At 41.2% G+C, this 15,427-nt stretch overlaps 1 protein-coding gene across 1 annotated transcript in view; it reads left to right on the plus strand.

Annotated features, from left to right (window-relative positions):
• LOC122799510 (serine/threonine-protein phosphatase 5-like) overlaps nucleotides 1-15,427 on the plus strand; it is a 995,806-nt gene that overhangs the window by 276,895 nt on the left and 703,484 nt on the right. Inside the window, exon 5 of the mRNA XM_044069034.1 lies at nucleotides 13,163-13,268. Coding sequence (XP_043924969.1) covers nucleotides 13,163-13,268 — 106 coding nt within the window. The remainder of the gene's footprint in view (nucleotides 1-13,162; nucleotides 13,269-15,427) is intronic.

The raw sequence follows: 15,427 nt of genomic DNA on the forward strand, positions 1-15,427 counted from the left end.
TTTTCAAGAAACTAAAGGGCAGGAAGAAACTCTGGCTCTAAGTCTCCAGTGTTTGTTCCAGACACTGCTGGAGAACCTACCCCCAGCAGTGAGAGGGAACTATAAGGGTTGATGTTATCCCAGGGGCAGAGGTGGTTTACAATACCACGGCTTTTGAGATCCCTTCTCCAACAGGTCCTGTCAGTGCTCCTAAACATTTGACCGACTGCCTATACCCTTCAACCTTGGATGTCTGTCACTATCACTCCAGATGTTTGGGTGCAGAGGACAATAACCAGAGGCTGCTTCATTGCCATTATTTACCGTCCTCCACAGTTAAAGAAAATTCCCAGTGTTCCACCCTCACAATGGGAAGCTGCTGCTTCACTGTAAGAAAGCAACTAAGAAATAGTTATCCAAGAGGTCCCACCAGATCAGAGAGGATCTGGAATTTACTCCAGATTCGTTTTAGTGGCAAAAAAGAAAGGGGACTGAAAGCCAATCTTGGACCAAAGTCATCAGAACAAGTTTGTGAAGGAAACAGAATTCAGAATAGTCATGGATGGTACAGTCAATTCTTCCATTGCTAAGGAAGGCCAACTGGAAGTGTTTGATCAACCTGTAGGATGTGTACTACCATGTAAAGATGGATAGAAGGAGGTTTCTTCACTTCTGGCTCCAATTCAGAACCTGACATTGTCTCATCACAGTCCCTTGGCTATTCATCAAGTGCATGGTGGTGGTTGCAGCTCATCTCAAACTTCAGGGGTTTTGGGTATTCCCTTATTTTGATGACTGGCTCATCACTGCTCCCACCAGCAATCTCTTTATTCATGGACTCCTTACTGCACCTTTGCTCAACTGTTGGCATTACAGTGAATGCAGCAAAATCCAAGTGTCAGCCTGTTCAGATCTTGGAATTTATTCAGCACTCTGAAATGAAACTTCAAATAGCCAAGCTTCCTCATGCCTGCATTCCTGCAGTTCACAAAGGGCATTGACTGTTCTCTCATGTCAAAAGCAGCCAGCAATATCTTACACTTCCTAGGTTCCATGGCTACTGCTGTCACTCTGAAACTTCTGGCCAGATATCACATAAAATACTGCATTGGACCCTATCAGCCCATTGATCCATCAAATGCCAACCAATGCCCTTTTAGGTTTCGCTCACAAAAGCTCTGCAGGTCTTTCATCCAGTGGTGGATGGGATCACTGGTTATCTACCAATAATGCCCCTTTGTTGTACCTTCACCTCAAGCCACAATGGCTATTGATGCTCCCCACTTGCAAGGCTGGCATTTCTTGAGAAAAACTGTCCAAAGTGCATGTCCCAGACAGAGGCCAGTCTTTCCATTAACATTTTGGAGATTGGAGAAGTCCAGTTAGTATTGCAGGCATTCCAGGACACACTTCCCTTGGGTATGATTGTGACTCAGATGGACAGCGTGGCAGTAGCCTGGTGCATTAGCAACTAGGGAGGGACGTGATCATGCTGCTTATATAGAGAGGCCATGAGAGTGTAGCAATGGGTGTTGTCTTCTCACTACTTTCTGATAGCAGTGCACATTCCAGGAAAGTCCATTGTTTTAGTGGACTGGTTAATCAGTTCTGCCCTCCTCCCTGAAGAGTTGGCCCCTCAATCCACAGGTAGCAAATCAGATCTCCAACCAGTGGGGTTAGCCTTGCTGCAACCTCTTTGCATTCATCCTGCTGCACTAAATACAGCAGGAACTTTGCTGTGATCCCCCCCCAGAGGGGATGTTGCTGAGGGTTGCTATGAACTACATCTGGCCTTCCAAACTCCTCTATGCCTTTCCTCCTACCCTCTCTGATTCCGAAATTTCTTCAGAAAGCCTCACTTAGTTCACCATCCCCGTTTTCTGGGCTTTGCAGTAGATTTTGTGTTGCACCCATCAGGGTCAGCTCATATGAACCTTTAAGCCCTCAAGCTAGTGCCATGTTTTTTCCAATTCCAATGATAGCTAAACAGTCCAGGCTTTCTTCCCAAGTCATTCATATTTCAACATCCTCTTAAAGGTCCTCCATGATCTAGAGTAAGGTAGATTGTCTATTTGGGACACCAATAAAAGCTTAAACTACTTTTCAACATCTTTCCCAGCCATTTTGGATTTTCTGGCATCTTTGATGTCAGAGCCAGTAACTCTACTGTTAAGGTACAACTTGCTGCTATATCCATTTTTCAGGCTGGGGAGAATCACTCTGCAATTGCCTAACCTAGACTGTCTGTAAAGCATTTCTCAGGGCTGCTTTTCTTTTTATTTTTTTGCCCCCCAGCTGCTCATGCAAATCCTGTACCACCTTAGGATATTAGTATTCTGCTGCAGAGCTTAATTTTTTTCTCAGTTTGAACCTGCGACCAGAGTTGACTTGAAATTCTTGATGTCCTTCAAGGATGCATCTGCAGTCCTTACAAATGGGTTGTCCTGTCGTCAGGCAGCCCTTCGGTCGGCCGGATTCCAAAGTCTGGGTCTGGCTTCGGCTGGTGTCGCACTTCACCCGACGTCATAGCTGCAGTTATTCGGGTATAAAGGCATCAGCCGACGCCATTTTCCTCTGTCTTTCTTGCCGCGTGGCGCCTGAAGCAGAAGCTGTTCGCAAGTGCCGGTCGGTCAGAACCACTACCGAATACTACTTCGAAGACTTCTATAAAGCTAAGTACCCCGTTAGGGACTCTTTCTTGCCTCAGCCGATGTCAGAAAAAGTGAATAACTGTTTAACTTGTGGGAAACAAATACCTCATAAAGATTTCCACTCTTACTGCTTACCTTGTTTAGGCCCAGACCACGACGTAGTAGCTTGTCAAGCCTGTGGTTCTTTTAACCGACGGACGCTTAGACGTCGGTCGGAATTTGCAGAACAGTTTTTCGGCTCTGATTTTGCTTATATTATGCCGTCGGATCCTCCGACTTAACAAATATCCAAAAAACGCAAGGAAAAGGACCGACACTCGCGGTCCGCGGTTTCGGCCGAAACCGCGGTTAAGCCAACCGCGAGTGTCTCGGTTTCGGCTGAAACAGAGCAAGCGGTTCTTCCTTCAGCCGAAAACATGCCTTCTACCGAGGCCTCTTCTAACCTGGTGGAATCGGCATCTGAAATCCAACCTGCAGTTGCGGTTTCTCAGGAATTATCTGACACTATTCCCTTGGATATTTCCACCCCTGCACGTGGTGCTGCTAGGCCTCCTGCAGCCATGTCCATCAAGGCCTTTGCCAGGGCTAAAGCAGCTAAAGCTACAAAAACTGTGCCTAAGACCCCCTCTCACAGGCCCAGCTCCAGTACCCAAATGCTATCTCTGGCAGAGGATCTCATTTCTTTAATCCGGGGATCCCAGCCTCATCCAGACAGGGCCTCTCTTCCACCTCCAGAGAAGAGACCTAGAGCAGAGCCCCCTGAGCCACTGTCCACCGATGATTCCTCTGATGATACAGATAATACAGACCCTCCAGAGGCTCCTTATTCCCCTTACGAAGACTCTGATGCTGAAGAGTCTATTCCTTCTGCCTCTCCACCTGAGGAATTTTCCTTTGGGGAAACCTTACATGCTATGAGGGAACAATTTCAGTGGCAGGGCCAAGATTTCTCAGACTCCAGGAAAAGGCTTAGAACCTTTCTGCATTTACCACAACATAGGCCTTTAGCTATACCTCCAGTTCTTTCTGTTGTAGACGATGCATTTAATGATGCTTGTACTGCTCCTGATTCATTACCTCCGGCCCCTGCTAAGCCCGATAGGTTCTACAGGGTCCCGGACACACATCACCATCTATACAAGGCTCCTTTTGCAGATCCCGAGACTATCTCCCAGGGACCTAAGGCTGTAGCAACTACCTCTACTAAAAATCCCCTGCCCTCCGAAAGGGAATCCACATCCTTAGAGAGATGGGGTAAAAAAGTTTACACTTCTGCTACTCTGTCAGCTAGGGCCTTGAACTGTCAATTTCATATGATCCAATATCAAGAATTTATGCTAGACCAGTTAACTAAAAAACTGTCCTCTGATGAGCCTTTTGATAAGAAGTATGTTCAGGAAATGGTACATAACATTCAGCAAATCAGTAACCATTCTTTGAAATGCGGCTATGATGCACTGGAGGCTTCCTTTAGATCAGCCATGACTGGCACAGTTATCAGAAGGCATGCATGGTTGAAAGAGCAGGCCTTACCGGACCATGTCAAATCAAAACTATTAGATGCTCCCATGGACAAGGCCAATTTATTTGGTTCTCCTGCACAACAGGTACTGAAGAAGATGGAAGAGAAGGCAAAATCTGTACAAACAGTGAAAGATTTCTTACAGGTCCAGCCTCCAAGGTTTAGCAGGAATTGGCCCTCCAAAAACTGGTCCTTTCCAGACTCCTCTAAAGCACAGAGAGGCAGGAATAGGCGTTCAAGAGGCAGAAACCAATCCAGGGGTGCCTACAGGGGACGCCAGTGGCAGGGTAACAACCAGCGAGGCACAGACGCAGCCACCACCACTGCAACAGGACAATCACAGTAACTTGGCTCTGACACCGCCTACCAGGGAACAACTAGAAGCACCCTTAGGCGGAAAGCTAACTTTATTTTCAAAAAACTGGCATTACATCACAAGGGACCAGTGGATTTTGCAAACTATACACCACGGTTACAGGTTTCATTTCCATACTCTACCAGGAAAGAGAGGAATGCCAAACCTACCTCCGAATCAAAAGGCAGAAGCTCTACAACAAGTAAACCAATTATTAAAGATGAGAGCTGTGGAAAAGGTACCATCTATGGAACAAGGAAAGGGATTTTACTCCAGACTCTTCCTGGTACCAAGAAAGGAGAGCAAATGGAGGCCTATTCTCGACCTGCCCGCATTAAACACATTCCTCATTGTTCCAAAATTCAAAATGCTGACTCTACAGCAGCTTCTTCCCATGCTGGGCAAGGAGTCTTGGCTGGTAACTCTAGATCTCAAGGAGGCATACCTGCACGTCCCCATACGACCAATTTGCAGAAGATACCTCCGATTTCTTGCAGGATCAGAGCATTATCAATTCTCAGCATTGCCCTTTGGCTTATCTACTGCGCCCAGAGTGTTCACGAAATGCCTGGCATCAGTAATTGCGCATTGCAGGCTTCAGGGAATCCAAATTTACCCCTACCTGGACGACTGCCTGATACAAGCGGACAGCAAAAACACTCACAGAAGACTTGCAAAGAGTCATTTACCTGTTACAAGCCCTGGGATATACAGTCAATATAAAAAAGTCAAGGCTGATACCATCCCAAAGAATAAACTTTTTGGGTGCAGATCTGGACACATCAAAACAAATGGCATTCCTAACTGCACAAAAACAAGAGCAACTACCTCTCTACTTCTTGGCATTAACAAAGTAGAACCATCTAACAGCAAGAAAAGTACTGCAAGCCCTGGGCTTCATGGCATCCTGCATAATACTGGTCCCTCATGCCAGACTGCATATGAGAAAGCTACAGTGGTACCTAAAGAATTTGTGGTCTCAGCACAAGCACAGCCTAGAAACCAAAATTCCAATAATACCATGCCTGAAGCAAGAGTTCCTATGGTGGGCGCAGGCCTGTCAATCAAACACAGGATTGCCCTTCTACAGCATTCAACCAAGCCAAACCATCACGACGGACGCCTCAGACCTCGGTTGGGGGGCCCACATGCTGGACAAGTGCATACAAGGCTTATGGACTCAAGACCGGCTGCACCTACACATAAATCTAAAGGAAATGCTGGCAGTAAAAATGGCAATCCAGACATTCAGACCATTTCTCCTAGGAGGTCAATTGATGATAAGGACAGACAACACCACAGTTATGTGGTACATCAACAAACAGGGAGGCACACATTCATACCCTCTATGCCGGATGGCACTGGAACTATGGAATGTGGCTCTGAGCTACAACATTCAGTTACAAGCAATTTTTGTACCGGGAAAAGAAAACATTCTAGCAGACATACTAAGCAGGACTTCCACGAATGGATGCTGCATCCAGACATCTTCAAGGACATTACAAGGAAATGGGGACTGCCAGAAATAGACTTATTTGCATCCCCACGCAATCACCAGCTAAAGAAATTCTGCACAAGGACGTACCACCCACTTGCTTGGAAGGTGGACTCCCTATCTTTCAGTTGGAAAAACCTGACAGCCTATGCATTCCCACCACTTCCTTTGATGCACAAGGTGCTATTGAAGATCAAAAAGGACCGTCCAAGGATCATTCTGATAGCTCCAGACTGGCCAAGGCAACATTGGTACCCATTACTAAGGAGCATGTCTCGGGAACAAATATGGACACTACCCCTGGTTCCACTGCTATTAACACAGAACAACTACAACATCCTGCATCCAAACCTGAAAACTCTGCAGCTGACTGCCTGGAACATTACATAAGAACAATTAACCCAAATTTATCCCAAAGGGTTAAAGACATTATCCTTGAGGCTCGCAGACCCTCAACAAGAAAAAATTATGCAGCGAAATGGAAAAGATATCTCATTTGGAGTACGGCAAAGGGAGAAGATGTGTCACTGGTAAACATAGCCAACATCCTGGAATATTTGGCAGAGCTCTTCCACACAGGCCTGTCCTATTCTTCCATCAAGATACATGCATCAGCTATTTCAGAAAATACAGAGTGGATCCTCCTGTCTTCTCACATCCTCTGCTCAGGCAGTTTCTGAGAGGAATTAAAAATGTAAAACCTCCTAGGAAACCACCATTGCCAGCATGGGACTTGAACTTTGCGCTTGAAAAATTGACACTTCCTCCTTTCGAACCAGCAGCTACAGCAGACTTACAATACTTATCATGGAAGACTGCTTTCCTGCTTGCAGTCACTTCAGCAAGAAGGGTTTCTGAACTACAGGCATTAATGGCAGTGCAACCCTTCCTGATCTTCCATCAAGATAGAGTGTCCATGAGAACAAATCCTACATTTATGCCTAAGGTGGTATCCAGAGTGTCTTTAAATCAGGCTATCCACCTACCTACATTCTTCCCCAACCCACAGAACAGGGGAGAAAGACTGTTGCATACCTTGGATGTACATAGACAGTTACGCTACTACCTGGACAGGACCAAGGGCAATAGAACAACTGACCAGCTACTGGTAGCATATGCAACAGGAAGGGAAGGAAAAGCAATTTCAAAACAGACAATCTCCAAGTGGATAGGAAATTGCATTAGATTTTGTTACTCCTATCATGGAAAGAAAATTCCAGAGAACATCAGGCCTCACTCTACAAGGGCTACAGCCACTACCACAGCTTTCTTACGAGGAGTGGCTACCAAAGACATTATAGAGGCTGCTACTTGGACCTCCGTGCATACATTTGCCAAGCATTATAATTTACCTTTATACTCTAGATCCCGAGCAGGTTTTGCCACTGCTCTTTTGCAAGGGATCCTAACTACACCATAATTTCTTCTTCCTCCTCCCCTAGTTTGGCTATGGTATTCTACCCATTTGTAAGGACTGCAGATGCATCCTTGAAGGACATAGTACAGTTTTGTACCTACCATAAATGTAGATGTCCGATAGGAATGCATCTGCAGTCAGGATTACCCACCCTCCTTCCCCCTCTGTGGTACTCCTAGGGTATTTACCCAACTTATAGCTAGCTGGGGGGGATCTATTATGGTGTATTTGTTTGTATATATGTACATACATGCTTATTTTTTGTGTTTGCTCTCTACTATTTGGAAACATTGGCATTTATCCAAATTTAGTCTTCCAAGAGGGCACCTGGGGCAAGAAACACTGAGGAAAATGGCGTCGGCTGATGCCTTTATACCCGAATAACTGCAGCTATGACGTCTGGTGAAGTGCGATACCAGCCGAGTCCAGACCCAGACTTTGGAATCCGGCCGACCGAAGGGCTGCCTGACGACAGGACAACCCATTTGTAAGGACTGCAGATGCATTCCTATCGGACATCTACATTTATGGTAGGTACAAAACTGTACTTTGTGGAAATCTTTATTTTTGGTGGCAATCACCTTTGCCAGGAGAATTTCAGAATTTCACACCTTGTCTAGTAAGCCCCCTTATTTGCTCTTCCACAAAGACAGTAATTCTCTAAGAACCAATCCCAGCCTTTTGTTCCTGTGGTAGCTGCTGAATTATCAATCAATCAATTAACCTATGTTTTCATGAATTTCTCTAAGGGTGAGTACATGCTACACTTGCTTGGATACACATAATCAACTTAATTTCTTTCTGCATCATGCTAAGAGAACACGAAAAAACATCAGTTATTTGTCTCCTTTTCACACCCACAGTGGGTTAAGGAGCATCTTGAGGTAACGCTCACAATTGGCTTATCCTTACTCAGTTATTTAGCTGCTTGTGCAGCCTTCTTTTTTTGACTTCTGTGCTTTCGTGTCCATTCATTAATATCTCACAATAAATTGGATATACAGTCAAGTTCAAGAGCCTTCTTTGGTTTGGCTGTGCTGCGGAATATCCTTCTATGAGACCTCCCAAGTGTTGCAGTTGAGGACGCTGATGTCTCTTCCATCTGTTCCTTATCGGATGGGACAAATACAAAAGTTATGTACTTACCATAACAATGGATCTGTGTTGTCTGCTTTCATCTTTCTTCACCTTCCCTCCCTCCTTCCTTTATCCATAATCTCATGAAGTGACTATGCTGTGCTACCTTGGACCTGATTTAGGTGTTCTTCAAAGCCTTTAAATAACAGCTGGTTTCTTTGTACTACTTGATTTGTCATTTTGGGTAATTCCAATACTGAGAGCTGTCTTTCCTACTCCTGATATTTGAGGGCAAACCCGATCTGAGGTATTTTTCTCCTTCAGGGATTATGGGTAAGGGGAGGAGCCTGAGCACTGGATACGAAGTTTGAGTGGCTGATGTCTGATCTGATACAAGTCTGAGGACCCATCCATTGAGGAAGAACAGAAACAGACAACACAGATCTGTAGTTATGGTAAGAATATACCTTCTTTTTACTCTTCCAAACCTTGATCTTTTACCACCATCAGACCAAAGGTCACTAGGCTGTTAGAGGCTTGAGAAATCAAAAATGACAAGAAAACTCCATAGGACTCTTGAATCAGTTATGACTACAGATAAAGCTTTCTTCCCCTCTCCATCTTCTAGAGGGTGTGATGAACATCTCAGAAGGGGAAAAAAATGGATGAAGAAAACAGACAAATGAGCAGTTGGATAGCATCACGTCATGTTAACAACATAAGAATTTAAGGTCTTCATGCCTTTCATGTGGATGCCTTCTGTTATTTTTTTACTTCTCTTCGTCGTCTTCATTTCTATGACACTTGTCCAGTGGCTTCCCTTTTCATGCTCCATCAGCCTGTTCATTCTTTCCAGGGTAAGAGCCCTATGTCTCTCTTATGCTTTGTCCTTTCATTCCCATTGAAGGCAAGAGTATAATGTTGGGGAGAAGGGCAAGATTTTGAACATATGGAGGTTCCCACCCCATCCCACCCAACACCTCCCCAGTTAGGTGGCTTGTGGACACAGTGACTGCATGATCAAGGAGAGAGAGAGAGAGACTGAAGTTCAAACACATTGACATCCCCAACTCAGTGGGGCTTGTATCACTTTTAGAAGTGCAAGCCTGCCAGTCCACTTCCATTAGTGGTCTCCCATTCACTAACTGTCATTACTAATGTGATGGACCAAGCAGTCTCCTTCCCATCCAGTATGAGATAGTTGGCATCAGCTGCTCAGGCCTGACCTTCCCTGCTCTGCACCTCCAGTGAACATACTGCTGGTCGAGCATAGTACGCCTGGGTCACGGTCAGAGTTTCATTTCTCTGTGCCACTAGGCTAGGTGTAGATGTCTGTATGTCTTAAGGTGGATAGACCACATGCTCCGTGTCGGTCTTAATTTGACGTAAAAATGGCATACCCCACGATACCAGCTGACCTGCAATAAATCTTCTGCAGTGGGTGCTTAGTGGTTTGCAATTAGAGTTGCAATTAAAGCAGGTGTTTTTAGCAGTTACCAATATTATTCATCTTAAGAACAGAAACACAGGTGAGCCAGAATGCCTTCAGTATTAGTACCTCAAGATTAGAACGTTTTGGTGAAGACTACTAGAGAAGGTAGGAAATTCATTTTGGTCAGTAATTTTCATTTTAGAGATTATAAAAAAATCAGTGGGATATAATGTATGGTGATAAGTGAAGATATTTTCATGTATTTCTTAACATTGCAGGTAAGATGGCCAATATGGAAAATGTTGCAGTAACTTAGGAAGTGTAATCCAAAAAAAACGGCCTCGGTTGCAAAGAGATGAAGTTAAATGAAAATTTCAAACAAGCAACTAAGTAATGCTTAAAAGAACTTTTATTAAACAAATAAAAGAAAAATGAATCCAGTAACTCCAGTAAATCAAGTGCTTTCGTCTCCACCCATTTGGAGACTTTATCAAGATAGAGCATGCCCAACACAATAGTACATTTATAATCCAAAAGTTAATTAGTGAACCAATCAGCATACAAGGTTCATGAATAATTCGAGTAATGACTGTTCCTACATTTTGAATCATATAATATCATATAAATACATATAATTCATTCATAATCCTGATATCTACTATAATTCATATAAAATACAAGTAATATATAAATATAATACATCAAATATGTGTAAATAAAATCTGATAAAATCTATATACCAATTTCAACATTTGCTATATGTTATGCACCTTTAATAAATAAACCACAATATATTATAATATAAATAAATAAAACAGTATAAAATTCACAAGTATATATATGTATATACAAAATTAATGCATATGTATCAACTATTATAAACTACCAGGACCATTTTAAAAGCATAATCTGTCTAAAGCTTTTAGTCTTAAAAAACAGGTGATTGCAACAGATTCATTTAAACCTGGCCATTGAGTTGCATTTGTTCTCAACTGCCATAAGGCTTCACTTTTTTATAAACTCCATGGTCCACCTCTTGGGTCTAGCTCAATAACCTCAATGACAGTAAATTTAAAATCATGTCCGGGCCACTCCATACAGTGTTTTGCAAGGGCATTGGTTTCTTTTTGCAGTCTGATGTCTCTCAGATGCTCATAAATATGTTTTTTAAGATTTTTTCTGTCTTTCCAATGTAAAACAAGCACATTTGGAACAGAAAGCACAATAAACCACACTTTCAGTGTAACAGCTGCACTTTTTTTGTAAAGAAACCTTTATACCATTAATGTTATTCATGTAATTAATAAGAGAGGGAGAGGCTTCTATCATGCTATATTGAGTTCTGAGGTTATGTATTCTGGTATTGAATTGAATAGGCATATTGATTTAAATTTAAATGTTAGTTCTGTTAACATGGATGGCAGGGATAATATGAATGTTATGGCACTTGTTGAACAAGTGCAAGCTAATGGAAAGTTTTGTTCAGCCTTTATCACCTCTTATCTTGACAGTAAAGAAACTTTTAGGATTTTAGATAAAAACTGGATAATTTTGACTTCAAGCAATTATATTAGACAATGCATAAGTGAGAAGCCTGTTGTGGTCTATAGAAAGGAGCAAATCTTAAATATTTTTGAAAGGAGCAACATGCTCTGAATGGGGGCCATATGAAGAAGTGTGGGGCATGCAACTATTGCCAATATTATTAAGGAAGGATCAAAGTTTAACATTAATGGTATAAAGGTTTCTTTACAAAAAAAGTGCAACTGTTACACTGAAAGGGTGGTTTATTGTGCTTTCTGTTCCAAATGTGCTTGTTTTTACATTGGAAAGACAGAAAGAAAGATTAAAAACGGTATTTATGAGCATTTGAGAGACATCAGACTGCAAAAATAAACCAATGTCCTTACAAAACATTGTATGGAGTGGCCCGGGCATGATTTTATATTTACTGTCATTGAGGTTATTGAGCTAGACCAGAGAGGTGGACCATGGACTTTATACTTAGAAAAAAGTGAACCTTGTGGCAGTTGAGAACAAATGCAGCTCAATGGCCAGGTTTAAATGAATCTGTTGTAATCACTTGTTTTTAAGACTAAAAGCTTTAGACAGATGATGCTTTTAAAATGGTCCTGGTAATTTATAATAGTTGATACATATGCATTAATTTGGTATATACATATGTGAATTTTATACTGTTTTATTTATTGATTTATATTGTAATATATTGTGGTTTATTTATTAAGATGCATAACATATAGGAAATGTTGAAATTGGTATATAGATTTTATCAGATTTTATTTACACATTTAATGTATTATATTATTTATATATTATATTACTTATGTATTTCATGATAGTGGATAATATCAGGATTATGAATGAATTATATATATTTTTATCATATATGATTCAAAATGAAGGAACATCATTACTCATGAATTATTCATGAACCTTGGATGCTGATGGCTCACTAATTAACTTTTGGATTATAAATGTACTATTGTGTTGAGCATGCTCTATCTTGATAAATTCTCCAAATGGTTGGAGACTACAGAGCTTGATTTACTGGAGTTACTGGATTAATTTTTATTTTATTTGTTTAATAAAAGTTCTTTTAAGCACTACTTAGTTGCTTGTTTGAAATTTTCATTTAACTTCATCTCTTTGCAACCGAGGCCATTTTTTGGATTGTGGTCTGTGTTTTTGACTTTACAAAACTTAGGAAGTATAGTGGAAGCAAAAGAAAACTGAGTAAGTTGATAAATGGAAATGTTCATTACACTCGGGAAAGAAAATGAATCATGTCTGTTTAAATAGTTTGAGTAACTGGTCAATAGCTGTGCTGCTTTTACACATACCAAAACATTGAGAGGCTTCACTTTAGTGAGATTGCAGTTTGAATGTTGAAGAAAACTGAAATCAAGCTACAGAATAACATTTGATGGTAATCCACAGCTGCATCAAGACAGTCTTTTGCAGCCTTTTTTATGTAAGAATGATGCGGCATTTCTAATAGTTTATAAAAGTTTTGGGTGTAGAAAACAGAAGAGGTAGTCTGAATAAGCAAAGCACATTCAAAGTAAGTTATGACATTGCAGAAATAACATTATTGCAGTAGTAGCATATAGTAATTGTGGCAGGCAATAAGATTAACTTGTTGGGATAAAAAAAACTCATTTTAATGTAACATTGAAAAATATTCTTTACTTTTCCTTGATGATTGTTCATCAGTTGTTTAATGGAGATTTCGTAGATCGAGGCTCCTTCTCTGTCGAAGTTATATTAACACTTTTTGGATACAAAATTCTTTATCCAGATCATTTTCACTTGCTAAGAGGTAAAACTTGATTGTATCAAATGTCTTTCATTTGATTTATAGAAGAAGAAAAAAAATTGTAATCTTAACACACAAAATGCTTATCTAATATTGTTTTAAAGTGCTGGGTGTGTGCATAGCTCATAAAATGACATTTGATTGCTGCATTCACATTTTATTTTAGCTATATATTGTATGGCTATGTGAGGATCTTTTGGAATATGTTTTACATAGGCATGGAATGCACGTGCTGTTTTGTAATGGGTTTACTGTTTTATTGCAACCATCCTTCGGTCAAAGCTGGGGAATGTCTTTTGGACACTGAAAGGTGAGTTTGGAGACTATGGTGATACTAAACTGGGTAAAGCTTTAATGATGTTCTAGGACTGATAATGTCAGAAAATTTTCCACTGCAAGTTTTCTGAAATGGCATCTGTTAACAATACACTACAGCAGTGTGGTTTACCCAAATGTTTTACTCCTTTTTTGCAAGTATAAAGTTAAAGTATGACAGTAGTGTTCTGGAGAAGCTCAAATATGTTTGCGTTTATTTTTTTTAAACCTGCTGGTAATTTACTAACCTGCACCATTTCTTTTACTGGAGATGCTCCATATAGGCCCATCGGTTAGTTTCCATCCTGTTTTCTTCAGTTTTGGCATGTGAATTAAGCTACCTTTCCGTGGCATCCATGCTGTCCATCTCTCCAGTTCTGCTTGCATTATGAGAAGTGACTACTAGATGGCAGCTATATTCATGATGCAGACAAGTGGACAGACAGTTATCTTGTTTATATATACAGTTAATGTACCATCTGAAGGTAGTGTATTTTATTAAGTGTTGTGTTTTTTTTCTGGGCTACATGTCTTTGAAAAGTGCAGACATGTATAATGTGTTTGTGTGTGTGTGTGTATAAATATATATAACTTTAAATCCCAATGAGCTAACTACTAGAAGCAGTGAACTGCATGTCATGTGGTACATTTTTGTTCTAGAAAACTCAAGAGGTTATGGAGTTTTACCATGCACAGAATATTTGTTAGTAACTCACAATTTAGTTAAACTCATAGATGTCATATGGTGGCGAGTGGAGAAAGATGTGCAAAACTGAAGAAATGTATTCGCTTTCAAGAATTTTGTGTTTATGAATACAGAACTATATATGTATGTTTATTTCAGAAAATTCTTTATCTGCAAACAAAATTTCTGTTAAGTGAGAAAATTCATCGTAAAGGTGGAAGCTCTGCTTCTAGAAATGTATTATTTAGTGCAAGCAGACTACCTAAGAAGCCTAAAGAAGAGTAAACTACATATTTTCATGTTCCTGTATGAGAAGCCTTAAAGGAATTTAACTCTTAGAGGCGTGTTTGTGGGGGTGGGGTGGGGGGGGGCTGTGTATGGGTGTATGTGTGTGTGGGGGGGTGTGGCGTTGCAGTAAAAGAAGTTCAGGAAGTGCTATGAGCCTGGAAAGTGTTTGCTGTTTTTTCAACATTTTTAGAAGGGCATAAGATCCTTCAGAGACTTTAGATGCTATTGTGACTGAGCTAAAAAATGGAAGCAAAGACTTGTGTGAATTTTGGGAGAGATGCATGATTCATTATGAAGTGTAGTGTAGTTTGTGTTCTTAGGTTCATAGGTTGGTACTAGGCTATCGGCCCTAAGGCCTAAGCAAGCCTAGCCATAACAATTCCCTGGATATTTCTTCCCACAATATTTACTTCTCTGGGCCCCTGTCTAGCTGGGCGACTGACATGATCCCCGGGGTGAATTTCCTATCTCCCATCCAATCGTCAAGGTTCCTTTTGAAGAGGGTCAATGAGGCGCTCTGCTTGACATGTTTGGGCAGTCTATTCCAGAGTATGGGGAGTCTCTGGGTCAGGAACCTATCCCTCCAGCATGTTTTGTTCATTGTGATGATAAGGTTTAGATCCCTGGAGTGTGTGGCTCTGAGGGATTGGGATTTCTTTAAGTGGAGCATGTCCAACAGCTCAGGGTTTGACATGGCCTTGTATGTTAAGCAGAGATCGCCTCTGAGTAGACGATATGCCACAGAGTATAGCTGGAGTTTTTTAGACTGTCAGCATATGGCATCTGCTTTAGGCCTGTGATTCTTCTAGTGAGGTATTTCTGTGGCCTTTCCAGCTGTTGCAGATGTCTTGTGAGGTACATACCAAACTGGGCA

This window comes from Protopterus annectens, chromosome 1.part0 (assembly GCF_019279795.1).
Source record: "Protopterus annectens isolate FY-2018-M chromosome 1.part0, PAN1.0, whole genome shotgun sequence".
Taxonomy (NCBI): Eukaryota; Metazoa; Chordata; order Ceratodontiformes; family Protopteridae; genus Protopterus; species Protopterus annectens.